Genomic DNA, 14,356 nt, shown 5'->3' with positions numbered 1-14,356 from the left:
ATATTAAAAATGGAATTCTTTTCTTTTTTTTATATACTCACATTAAATTGTAATTTCTAAAAGAGTGGAATAATCTGCCTCTGTAGGAGATAACTGTGATAAGGAGACATTTCCTTATTTAGCAAGACAGTCTCATACTTTGCACTAATGGGGTAGACTATTAGTTTGTCCTAGTTAATCTAGTTGTTTTCTTCTTTTTCTAGGTTCAGTGAAAGCCCCTGCTAAAACTGCCCCTGCTGAGGACCTCATATTGAGTGTTTTAACAGGTAAATGATACACTGATATGATCAGGAAAGAATCCTTGAGCAGAAGTCATTCTAAACAATGTATGAATGGGGAAATGTACCTACAGTATGTATTATACTCCGAATACTTCACCTTTAGCTAAGGTCACACCCAGACTTCAAGTGGGGGTCTGAAATCTGGACAATGGTGCAGTATTCTGAATTATAATAAATTAGTAAGTTTTATTTGTTTACATTTAGACCACAAACAAAGATTTTGTTGTGTGTTGTGGACAACCCCTTCAACACTATTTACTGGGTTGTATTTGGTTAGGAAAGAATTAAAAAAAAAAAGAAATTTCCAACTCCAGGTAAAATTTCTTTAAACTTTATTACATCATAGATTAAAAAATATAATTCTGATACAAAGCAGAAATGCAGAAAGCGACGCGTTTCGAACGGATGGAACCATTCTCTGTCAAAGCTTTCAGATCGAGTGGTGGCATCCATTCGAAACGCGTCGCTTTCTGCATTTCTGCTTTGTATCAGAATTATATTTTTTAATCTATGATGTAATAAAGTTTAAAGAAATTTTACCTAGAGCTGGAAATATCTTTTTTTTTATTTTTTCTCATCGTCACGCGAATATTCGGATCATGATTTCTCTGCATACTAGACTATGTCAATTGGTGAGCTGGCATAAATTTTCTCTACTCACTGTATTTGGTTAGGAACTCAAATTTCTCAAAAGACAATGTCAGTACAATATTGTGACCTGCTAAAACCCATTGACCACCGTCTTTAACTCACATCACAATCACTAGATGGTCACACGATATAATAATATAACATAATAAGGTAAGAGAAACAATTACCAACAGAGTACGGTGAAATCATCTTGTTCTCGGAATATGTGGAGCTAAGCAGCAAGGTAAGGAAAGACATATCTGTACATCACTCTATTATGTCTGGTACCCTTCTCGTTGTAATACATGCAATAGAGCTTTTTTTCATAAGGTTCTGTTCATTTGGCGATATTATTGGTACATTACTGGGCAACTGTTTTAGGCAGGTGTTGAAAAAATGCTACAGGAATTCTTTAAAAAATAGAAGTATTGATAGTTATTTTTATCAATTAACATTAATGTGGCCAATCAAAGCAACATCAAAGTACCAATTTCTCTAGTTACACTAGAACAAAGTTTTTGAAGGAACTCGGCAGAGATGTTGTTCCAAAGATCTTGGAGAACTCGCCACAGATCTTCTGTGTTTGTAGGCTTGTGCAAATCCTTCTCCCTCTTCATGTAATCACAGACATACTCTATGATGTTGGGTTCTGGGGGGACTTTTGCACAGTCAGGAGGACGTTTGCTGGTATGCAATCCTTGTATGATACTGACAATGTATTTAATCATTAGTTTCATAGATTTCTTTAACCTAAACTCATTGAGGACAGGAAGTTTTTTTTTAATACAGGAAAAAAGTAGACATTTACATACTTATTGAAATTTAAAAGTCCATATGCAAAAATACACCAGTTTTCTGGAAAACAGTTCTAAATATATTTCCCTCCATTGAGGAGTTTTTATTTGGATTGAGCTAAAAGTATTTTTATTTTTAATAACCAGCCATGGGAAAGCAGACAGCTGGTGGTCAGTTTTCTGCTTTGCCTTTACTGGTTATTATTAAAAATGAGGGGACCCTAAAAAAAATTGTGTGGTCCCCCATATCTTTAGTAACCAGCTAAGGCAAAGCAGAGAGCTGGGGGCTGATATTAAAAGGCTGGGAAGGGCCATGGATATTCACTTCATCCCAGCCTCATCCGCATCCATTGGATGCGCCAATTTTGGCACTTAGCCTTGGCTCTTCCCGATTGCCTTGGTGCAGTGGCCAAAATCAGGAGTGGAACAATCAAAGTAAAAGTAATGTAAACATGTCACCACCACTTCTGTATTTTTCTCCCACTCCTGCGTTTGGGTTACAAATACTGAGTAAATAATCTCACCAAATACTCATTGTGTGCACATGGCCAGAAACAGAGGCTAAAGATTTGAAATGTTTTCAAAGAAGCCCAATTGTAAAATTATTATTGGCCAAAAATACACACATTGAAGTAATAAAAAAAGGCTCCAAATGTGTCTATTTCTTTTAAGGTGTGCCTAATATTTTAGGAGGAGCAGACCACTACTGCAGGTTTACGCTAAATTTTCAGTCCATTCCTGTCGTATTTATAGTAAATTTGTCAGGTTGTTGTGTGAATAGAGAAAAAAGTTGCAAATTATTGCAGAAATAAAGCAGGTGCCATCATTTTTTTTCTATTACTTTTTTCCCCACCAGAGGTGGAGGCTCAGACTATCGATGAACTGAAACAACAGAAGACGTTTGTGAAATTGCAAAAGAAACATTATAAAGAAATGAAGGATCTCGTTAAAAAACACCATAAGAAAACCACAGACCTGATCAAGGAGCACACCACTAAGTACAATGAGATCCAGAACGATTATTTAAGGAGGCGGGCAACCCTCGAGAAGACTGCAAGGAGAGACAGCAAAAAGAAGTAAGGAATCGATTGCTGTAGATGTCACAGGAGCTGTGAGCAAAATTGGATTTTCATGATATACTTGCAGAAATACAGGTTTCCGGAAATGATGGCGCATAATAAGTTGCCGTCCAGGAACACCACGTCGGTAGCTACTAGGTCAGAGCTCGCAGCGGGGCTGGCCTTATGGGTGTGCCACTTCTATGGTCAAATTGCTAGTGAAGGGACCGTAGGCTTGTGACAAAATGTAATATTAAATTATATGCATTTACTATTAGAAAAACATTACTGCCTTCATCCAAAATCCTCACCAACCCTGCCTGTAGGTTGTTTGTTACTGCAGTGTTACGCTATTCACGTCAATGGAGCTGAGGTGCAATACCAGGCACAACCTGTATGGCAAAGGTAGTGCTGTTTTTCAATGTTTTTCAATCTTTTTAATTTCATAGTCACATTATTTCTACGTCATAGGGCACCTCTGATATACCCGGGTGCAAATGCTTTTATTTGGATAATTTAGGTAGTGCTGTTAAGCTGCCACCTGGGGGCTGTATGATGTCCTTCCTGTAGGGCACTACCACCAAATATGTATTTTTTACCTAATGTAAATGTTTATTTTCTCCTGAATGTGGCGTTATTTATTTTTTGTTCCTGTGCCTCTCTATTTCCGATATATGTCGTCCCCCTTCCCGGTTTATAAATCTAATCTTTATAGCCAACTGAGCATGGTCTTCAAGAAGAAAGATCAAAGGAACGAGGGATGATCTATATATGCACACAAATGATTGTTATATGGTATTGAGGCAGAAGTAGCCATGATTATGTATATGTATCTATAGAAAACAATTTTGCGTGCGTATATACAGACAATAGGGCCGAACAGACTAATAAGTGAATGTATCACAGCATCAAAAGGTATAAACTTTATTAATCAATAGAATTGGTGTGCAGTGGGCATAGAAACAAGCGAGAAGAGAGCGCACATCAAAAATTGTAACAATATAATATGAAATTGTGAATAAAAATTCCTGGGTGAGGGTGATGGAACCTGCTATGTTATACATACATGCAAAGATAGGCAATGCCAGGATGTATATAAAAGGGCTATAGGAGGAGCTATAATATGATGGATGCAGACCACATAATGCAAATAGAAATATGTTTTGTAAGTGGGTAGAAGTTTCACATACAGTGAATGAAAGAAGTATTGAACACGTCACCAATTTTCTAAGTAAATATATTTCTATAGGTGCTGTTGAAATGAAATTCTCACCAGATGTCCGTAACAAACCATCAAATCCACACAGGCAAAGAACTGGAACCATAGATGTCAATAAATTAAGTTATGTGTAGTAATGAGAAATGACACAGGGAAAAAGTATTGAACATGTTTACTGAAATGTATTTAATGCTGTGTACAAAATCGTTTGTTGGTGATGACAGCTTTCAAGATGCCTCTTGTATGGAGAAACTAGATGCATGCATTGCTCAGGTGTGATCTTGGCCCATACTTCCACACTAACACTCTTCACATCCTGAAGCTCCCGTGGGCTCCTTCTATGAACTCTGAGCTCTGTCCACTATCATTTCAGCTTCATCTGCCTGGTAGATGGCAGAAATTTTTTTATCAAGAATGTCTCTGTACATTTGTCCATTCATCATTCCTTTAATCATATGAAGTTTGCCAGTACCATGTGCTGAAAAACAGCCCCTCATCATGATGTTCCCACCTCTAAACGTCACTGTTAGTATGGTGTTTTTGCAGTAATATGCAGTGCCTATTGGCATACAAAAATGTTGTGTGTTATGACATACAAAGAGTTCAATTTTGGTCTCATCTGACAAGACTGTATTCTCCCAGTATTTCACAGGCTTGTCTGAATGTTGTTGAGCAAACTTTAAATGTGCTTGAACATGCTTTTTGCCCTGCAATGGAGTCTTGCATGTTCAGTGTGCATGCAGGACATGGAGGTTGAGTGCATTACATACAGTTTTCTTTGAAACAATTGTACCTGCTAATTCCACGTCTTTCTGTAGCTATCCACAGGCAGTCCTTGGGTCTTGTACATCTCTTCTTGCACAACTCTTTTCAATTCTCTGTCTGAAATATTATGGGGAGCACCTGGTAATGGCCAGTTTATGGTGAAATGATAATCTTCCCACTCTCGATTTATGTCCCTAACAGTACTCACTGGAACCTTCACTAGTTTATAAATTCTTCAGTAACCAATTCCATCAGTATGTTTTGCAACAATAAGGTTACAAAGGTCTTAAGACACCTCATTGGTTTTATGCATCATAAGATGTTTCTCGTCTGGCACCTCGATAATGAGATAACTTTTTATAGTCCATCAGTTTAACCAGCTGATATCAGTTTTCACTGAGTGACAGAATTGCTTTCTAATTACTGATATATTTTGGCTGGTGTCATGATTTTCCACCTCTTTCTTCATGTGTTCCATACTTTTTCCCTTTGTCATTTCTCATTAGTATCTTGTCGAAAACTTGGCACAAAGGCAAATGTTGTAAGAAGATCATTTTATTGTATGCAAGCAATCCAAAAATAAAGAAGACGTTTCGGTCATGCAATGACCTTCATCATTCATACAGATTGCAGTGTACACAGGGTTACAGACAATAATGAACACTTAGGATCAGCAGCACATGATGAATCTTGTCCATCCCCCAGGATGAAACTCGTCAAAACCATTTTTTTAATCAGGAACATTTAAACTTCATTTATGGGGTTACCATTTCATAATCCAGTGTTTAGAGAATCTTGTACATGATTAAGATAAATACCTTTGTGCCCTTTTATGTTGTTATTCATGCCATTTTTTGTTTATCTATATCAAGGGCTTTCCAGAGTTACACTAGAGGGGTAGTCCTGGATTAGTGGGGTTGCAAATATTGCTTTAATAGGCTGCTAACCAGTAGCGTAGCTACCGGGGGGCAGAGAGTTCGGTGGCCCCGAGCCCAGTGCTCAGTGTCATTTAGCTGACTATTTTTGTTTTTGAGTAATTTAATTCTTGTGGTTGGATTCCGTTAAACGGGAACATCTGTTTTAGAAAGATTTAATGAAAATTAATATATTAATATTTAATGTTCCTTCAGTAGTGCGTTTCTGATACAAAATTAATTATACGCACCTTATTTGTTTATTTTGTGAGCCAATATTTGCATTATGTAGTCTGTATCCATCATACTATAGGTCCTGCTATAGGTCTTTTATATACATCCTGCCATTGGCTATCATCGGCTGTATTTGTAACACAGTGGGTTCCCTTCCCCAGTCATTTTTATGTACAATTTTATATTATATTGTTACTCTTTTTGAATGTGTGCCCTCTTTTCATTTGTTTGTATGCCCATTGCACACCATTTTTTAAAAATAAAGTTTACATCTTTTTATGACGTGATACATTGACTTTTTTTTTTGCTCTTTTGGTTTTGTAGCCTTCAAGAAGACTTTCACAAAGAAGAGTTGAGGAACACGCCTACTTAGTTAAAAATGCAGGTTTCCATACAGGAAAAATAGAGATGGATCTCAGGAACAGAGAGATGTAGGAATAAAAGAAACACAAGGCCAGGTTCAGGAAAACAGTGGCATTTTAGGCCAGGCTAAAAAAAACATATTTATATTTGTAACATGTGATAGGTACTTTCAGTAATAATTGTATTGACAGTATTCCAAAATCGATTAAGAAAAAGCTTGATGAATTTTCTTTTATAAAAACCTAGAAATCCTTTATTGACTCTTAAATAAAAAGTTCACTTAGGCATCACAGGAAAAAGGCAACATCATGTTAACGCGTTTCGACCGCAAGTTGGTCTTAGCTGTAACAGATTTCGAGCATATACAATCATTCTCTTAATTAATGCTAAAAACTAAAGTCTGCTAATGTCATCATATCCTAAAATGTGTATATGACATATCAAAAAATTATTTAGCAGATTTTTTTTGCGTCTATGGCTTTTCTTGGCTTTCGAATTCATAGGTATAAAGTGTTGTTTTTTTTTTTTGTTGTCTCATCCTAGTCTTCAATTGCCATCTTAAATAAAGAAGACACATAGGCCCACAGCCGTTATAAAACATTTTCCATTTCTTTATCCATTAAAGTAATGCACCTTTTTATCGTTAAGCTTCAACACATTGAACGTGCCGCGTCTAAACCGGCGGTAAACGTTCAAAGTGAGAGACGGGGCCGGTTCTCACGTTATAGTGGAAAAGTAATTTGTGGCTGGATAGATCTTTCGTTGGCAGCTGCATTCAAAGTACAGTGCGGGTTTATCAATGGATTGTAATAATGATTCTTGTAGCAGAAAATAACACGAGCCACATCAGCATTTTGCTGGATTTTGCAGTGAATGAATCCTTATAAAGACTTTTATTGGTGATATTGTCACCGTTCAGAAAAGAAGGGAAAAAAAACATTTTTGCTGACAGTGAAAATTATGAAATTACAAATCTTATGAGCCTTGTAATGAAAACATGGCAATTTTCTCTTTCACGGATTCCAATATTGAGATCTCCAGAGAGTCAGAGGTTGTAGCTGATATTAAGTGCAATGAAATTGGTGAGGTGCACTGAGCCCGCAGTCCGGGCGATGAACATGAAAGCTATTAATGAACTGCTCAGATCGTAACATATTGCAGAGGGGCAACCACATTTACATATGTCATACATTGTGCATAAATAATACCATATATAAACCAAAAAAAAAAGAACAAGGATCCCTAAAATGTAACTTTTAATAGAACAAGTTAAAAGACTCTATTTATTATTATCATTTAAAAAGGTGAGAAGATATTCAATGTACCTAAACAACCATATGTCACACTACAATGAATCCTGCCTGACAGTGGAGGTTGGCACCCTAATTTTCTACGGTAGGCGCCCCCACTCCTCGACAGCTCAACCTTTAAATTACCTGAAAAACACCTGCAATACAGGAAGACTGGTGAGCCCTAAATCGCAATCCCTATGATACCAACTGCCTGACAGTGGAGGTAGACACCTTAATTTGCTGCGGCAGGTGCCCCCACTCAACGGTGGCTGACCCTAGGGTCCCTCACAATCCCTACAGTAAGGATAGACAAAAGGTAATGTCCCAAATACACCTCTGGTACCCGTAAGAAAAAAGGAAAAAATATACAAAAATAAATAAATATAACAAAAATAAATAGTATGAATATAACTCAGAGTAATATTACTCCAGCTAGACCCAGAAGTACAGATGATTTGATAAAGATGATCGTGATCAGTATCTGTCAGAAAGTCCCCAGACAATGCCCATGGGCATCATACTTTGATTATCTGCATGAGCAAGACGATTGTGTCTTTGTTTTTGGATATATGCTATGCTGGGGAGTTCTCTTTAAATTGTTGCCCATAATTGTTGTCATTACTTTTCTGCTACCTGGAAGACCCATTTATGACTATCTTTGATTATCTGTTCACATCTTGTGGTGGCAAAATAGGTACCGAGTGTTACTCTGTTGATTATTAGATTACAATAAACGTATGGGTGCATATATATATATCCATTTATGATTGAGTGATTGTATCCTCACATAGAGCACTCTTATGCTACAAGACATCCTGTAGTAAGACAAGATGGGACTTTTTCAGCAGATAGAGGAGTGTGTGTAAAATATTTTAATATATTTCTTTTTGAATATTTGTACCTTTACATCAGTGCACTCTCGTGCTGTTCAAAAACTTCATTTGGACAAATATATATTTCTGCACTCTGCTTACCCGTATATCCTTGTGGGTCAAGTCATAGAACTTTGCATTTTCTCCTTTGAGTACTATTACTCTGAGTTTTATTCATACTATTTACTTTTGTTCTATTTATTTATTTTTGTATATTTTTTCCATTTTTTTCTTTTTTTCTTACGGGTACCAGAGGTGTATTTGGGACATTTACCTTTTGTCTATCCTTACTGTAGGGATTGTGAGGGACCCTAGGGTCAGCCACCGTTGAGTGGGGGCACCTGCCGCAGCAAATTAGGGTGTCTACCTCCACTGTCAGGCAGTTGGTATCATAGGGATTGCGCTTTAGGGCTCACCAGTCTTCCTGTATTGTAGGTGTTTTTCAGGGAATTTAAAGGGTGAGCCGTCGAGGAGTGGGGGCGCCTACAGTAGAAAATTAGGGTGCCAACCTCCACTGTCAGGCAGGATTCATTGTACTGTGACATAGGGTTGTTTAGGTACATTGAATATCTTCTCAAGTTTTTAAATGATTATGATAAATAGAGTCTTTTAACTTGTTCTATTAAAAGTTACATTTTAGGGATCCTTGTTGTTCTTTTTTTTTGGTTTATATATTTTCTAGGATTCCGGTTTATTATATTTTGGTTTTCTCTTCTCATAAATAATACCATCATGCAGTGCTCAAAATATTACCATTACACAGAACCCAAATATGTTGGGTTCATACAATAATGCCACAGAATGCAAAGTAAGAAAGTAGATCTGTCACCAGATTTCACAGCCATGTTTTTCTCTGCACATATATACTTATAGCTGAAAGTGTTGGCAACCGTGAAATTGTTCCAGAAAATTAAGTATTTCTCCCAGAAAATTATTGCAATTATACATTTTGATGTACACATGTTTATTTTCTTTGTGTGTATTGGAACAACACACAAAAACAGAGCAAAAAACGCAAATTAGACATCATTTCACACAAACCCCGAAAAAGTTGTCTAGACAAAATTTTTGGTACCCTCAACTTAATATTTGGTTGCACGCTCTTTGGAATAAATAATTGCAATCACTTCCTGTAACCATCAGCAAGCTTCTTACACCTCTCAACTGGAATTTTGAACCACTTTTCTATTGCAAACTGCTCGAGGTCTCTCATATTTGAAGGGTTCCTTCTCACAACAGCAATTTCAAGATCTCTACATAGATGTTCAATGTGATTTAGATCCGGACTTATTGCGTGCCTTTTCAGAACTCTTGAGTGCTTTGTTTACATCCATTTCTGGATGTTTCTTGAAGTATGTTTGGGGTCATTATCCTGCTGAAAGACCCATGATCTAGGACGCAAACTGAGCTTTCTTACACTGGGCACTACATTTCGACCCAAAATTCTTTGGTAATCTTCAGATTCTATGATGCCTTGCACACAGTCAGGGCACCCAGTGCCAGAGACAGGAAAACAACTTTAAAACATATTTTAACCACCACCATATTTAACTGTAGGTACTGGGTTCTTTTATTTGTAGACCTTATCCCATTTTTGGTAAACCGTAGAATGATGTTCTCATCTGTCCACAAGACACTTTCTCAGAAGGATTTTGGCTTACTAACGAACATTTTGGCAAACAGCAGTGTAGCTTTTTTATGTGTCTGTGTCAACAGAGTGGTTCTGCTGGGTCTCCTGCCATAGCATTTCATTTCATTCAAATGTCAACGGATAGTTCGTCCTGAGACTTATGCACCCTGAGCCTGCAGGACAGCTTGAATTCTTTTGAACTTGATTGGGGCTGCATATCCTCCATTTGGACTATCCTGTGTTGCAACCTTTCATCAATTTTTCTCTGTTATCCACAACCAGGAAGATTAGCTAAAGTGGCGTGGATTGTAAACTTCTTGATTATGTTGCGCACCATGGACAAAGAAACATCAATATCTCTGGAGATGGATTTTTAACCTTGAGATTGTTGATATTGTTCAACAATTTTGTTTCTCAAACCCTCAGACAGTTCTCTTCTCCTCTTTCTGTTCCCCATGCTTAGTGTGGTACACATAGACACACAATGCAAAGATTGAATCAATTTCTCTCCTTTTATCTGGTCTCAGGTGAGATTTTCCTATTGCCCACACCTGGTACTTGCCACTGGTGAGTTTGAAGGAGCATAACATGCTTGAAACAAAGTTGTTTACCCACAATTTGGGAAAGGTGCCAGCAGTTTTATCCTGCCCATTTTTAGCTTTTGTGTGAAATTATGTCCACTTTGCCTTTTTTTCACTGTTTTGTTTGTGTTGTTCCAATACACAGAAAAGGAAATAAACGTGTTTAGAATAAGACATGTGTAATTGCAATTATTTTGTGTAAGAAATACATTATTTTCTGCAATATTTTCAACGGTGCTAACACTTTTGGCCATGAATGTATATACTTTCACAGCATCAAAATTTTTGCTGTTTAATTTATTTCATCCCAACTGAGTTGCAGTCCCCCCCTATTATATAAAATTGGATCATCTGATCTCCAGTCTGACAGCCTGTCCAGAACATGCACTAACGTGTAGACTGGATATCAGTCTGTGATTTCCTGTAAATTACACAGTGACAGCATCATTTATCAGATACCTGCATACTGAGACTGCTGGAAATATCACATAGGATACACCAAAACTGCTCTGTACATCACATAGGAAACACTGAGACTGCTGTATATTCAATACATAGGTTACAATCAGTCGGATAGAATACGTAGGATACACCGAAAAGTATGATAGTGTCCATAAAGTAATTAAGTGGACAAAAAAGAAGAGATCTATTTAATAATAAAACCTTAAAAAGTTTATTACAGTATTACATTAAAAAAACAAGTGAATACATAATGTCTTAAAACCGGGAATAGTTCCAAGGACATGAACATGCTGGTTATAAAGCATTAATACATACGGCTGAAATATGGAAAAATTATAACTGTCCAAACGTGGCAAGGCAAAAACTAGTTATTGCAATTAAAAGTGTCTCTTAGTGTGTAATAGCAAACAAAAAAACCCCAATATAAATCTGGTATTGCTGTAATCGTGCCAACCTGAAGAATAAAGTCATCTAATCACTTATACCGCACAAGGAACGGCGTAATAAATAAAATCAAGTCTTCACCTGCAATTGCTTTGTTCATTGTGCCTCCCAAAGATCGCAGTAAGGCTCAACGCACATTTATCCTGCGCTTTGTGCTGAGCGCTTACATCGGGGTTTCTGTGCAAATATGTGTAAATATTTGATTCAGACGGAACTCCCAGCGGAAGATTCCCTATAATTATATTAGATAAGGGTTTAGGGTCCTCCCAACCTTTGCAGAAGACCCACCCGATGTCATGTCTGATGTAATTTTAATACATATCATGATATCAGGCTTCAGCACAGGAGCAATAACATATAATGTTTCTAGTAGGGCTCATGTGTCGTCATATTTATGGCATTTTTTCTTACTTACTTACTTGCAGGTGTGAATCTGGGAGTCCAGATCATAATTCCTCTGCTGTAGAACAAGATTTAGCTGCACTAGATTCAGAAATGGCTCAGAAGTTAGTTGAGCTGAAAGAACAACAGCAGCAGCAGCTTCTCAATCTCCGACAAGAACAGTATTACAGCGAGAAATACCAGAAAAGAGAACATATCAAGCAGGTCAGTAGGAGCACGCTCTCTTCTGCATGTGCATTGTGTTTCCGATTATTTTTGTTAACAGTAGAGATGAGCAAATTCATCGGATGTAAATCAAATTTGAGTTGTATTTTTAAGAATTTGATGAACCCGTCATTACAAAAGATCACATCAGCTGGAGAAGAATCACATGACCTTGTCTAAGCTTCCCCATAATGCCTTGCAGCTATCATATGGTATAGCACAACCAATCAGGAGGGACCATCATAGCCTGTATAAAAGAAGAGGTAGAGAATGCAGCAGTCATTATGAATCTAAATAGTGAGAGGATGCCACAACTAACTGAGAGTGTGTGACAGCAAAGCAGTGAGGGAGTCTAGGGTCTGAGGTAAAGAGAATAGTGTATTTTGTGTTTTTCAGGGCAATTGGAAGCAATGCATTACTCTTTATTCTGAAAAATTTGGCCAATCTATCGATTCGAATTTCAAAAAGTTTGCTCATCTCCTCTCATGACTGCATTGGTAATTGTCAGTTACCATAAGGCTCTTTGTTTTTCCATGATCCTTTTAGTTCATAAAACTATGTTCATAGAAACTGTATTATGTTTAAGGGGTTCTTAATTAAGGTCCTCACGGATCAGCTGCCACCAAGTCTGGCAGCGGCTGGATGTAAACAATATAGAAGTGGAACACCACTGCTCCATCATACTGATTAGTGGCTGCTCCCCGGTGCTGCTGATAGCTACCAATCAACAGGAACTGATATGCATTACTTGGATCTGATATGCAGGACCTGGTAGCAGCCATTAATCAGTGCGATGGTGCGGTGGTGTTCCGTTTCTGTACACTTGCCACCGCCAGAACGGTAACAGCTGGTTGGTGGGGGCCAGGTGTCAGCTGCCACACCAATCTGATGTTGATGGCATAAACATAGGTCATCTATTCCATACAAGAGGACAACCCCTTTAAGGTTCCCATAACAAGTCATGCATTACCTGTGTTTGAATACTGTACTGTAGCTCATGATATAACATGGAGACGTGCAGCTTCCGCACATAAGCCTTACTTGGTTCACAAGAAGCTGTTTGCTGCTCTGGGATTCAATAGGAATCCTATTAAACAAATCACCTGATCTTTTAGGAATGAAACCTTCATATTTTATATGCAAGTCAACACGTATTCTTTACCTAAAATAGCAATTCACAATTTTCGCAATTAATCTAAAAGTATTTTTAGGCAATTTCCATTCTCGGATCATTTACAATAATTATCCTTGGTGTTTCTGCTATGTACTTGGGGTAGGGTTACAATTAAAGCATCCCCCAGGGCGCCATTTAAATTAATATTTGTTCAGAATTAAATCTACTTCACACATGAATGGGCCAACTGTTCCTGTAATAATTATTTCATAGATGAATTGTTCATTGTTTTAGAATGCAAAGGTCTTCTCTCACAAATAACAATACGGTAATTGCGGTTTCCGTGTGTTCAGCTTTGGGCTAATTATTGCCTCATTTTTGGGCAGTTTAGAATTTCCATGTGTATAGAATGTAGAAACAATTCTCTGTGGAGGTCCACGCCGTCAGCAGTAATAGGGATTTTCACTGCAGTGGAAGCTTCCAGGAATGCTATCAATTTATAGAATGTTCTCGGCATCACTTCCAGAGCCCCGGGTCATAGGGCCTTACTTACAAGGCACAGCTGAGGGTATCTCACTAGATTATGGCACATTGGACTACATTGCAAAAGATATTGTTTCTATCTATGCTGCATAATAGGTACTGAATTAGACTACTGGAATAAAGTACCGTATTTTCTGGTGTCTAAGATGACTGGGTGTATAAGACGACCTCCAACTTTTCCATATAAAATATGGAGTTTGGGATATGCTCGCCGTATAAGACGGGGGTTATCTTATACGCCCAGTCATCTTATACGGCGTATGCGGTGCGGATGGTTCCCAGGGTCTGGAGGAGAGGAGACTCTCCTTCAGGACCTGGGATCCATATTCATGTAAAAAAAAGAATAAAAATAAAAAATATGGGATATACTTACCCTCTGACGGCCCCCGGCTCTCACCGGTGCAAGCAACGGCCTCCGTTCCTAAAGATTCTTTGAGCGAAGGACCTTCGATGACATCACAGTCGTGTGACCGGTCGCGTGACAGTGACGTCATCGAAGGTCCTTCGCTCAATGCATCCTTAGGAACGGAGGCCGCTGCTTGCACCGCTGAGAG

The 14,356-nt window shown here is 37.9% G+C and overlaps 1 protein-coding gene across 1 annotated transcript in view; it reads left to right on the top strand.

The window, feature by feature from the left end:
* The window catches only part of PLCB1 (phospholipase C beta 1), an 865,647-nt gene that overhangs the window by 753,424 nt on the left and 97,867 nt on the right, over positions 1–14,356 (top strand). Inside the window, exons 25-27 of the mRNA XM_069768815.1 lie at positions 204–266; positions 2,562–2,781; positions 11,965–12,145. Coding sequence (XP_069624916.1) covers positions 204–266; positions 2,562–2,781; positions 11,965–12,145 — 464 coding nt within the window. The remainder of the gene's footprint in view (positions 1–203; positions 267–2,561; positions 2,782–11,964; positions 12,146–14,356) is intronic.

The sequence above is a fragment of the Ranitomeya imitator genome, chromosome 5 (genome assembly GCF_032444005.1).
Source record: "Ranitomeya imitator isolate aRanImi1 chromosome 5, aRanImi1.pri, whole genome shotgun sequence".
NCBI lineage: Eukaryota > Metazoa > Chordata > Amphibia > Anura > Dendrobatidae > Ranitomeya > Ranitomeya imitator.
Note: the sequence above shows the minus strand (reverse complement) of the source record. Positions and strands in the feature narration are given on the sequence as shown.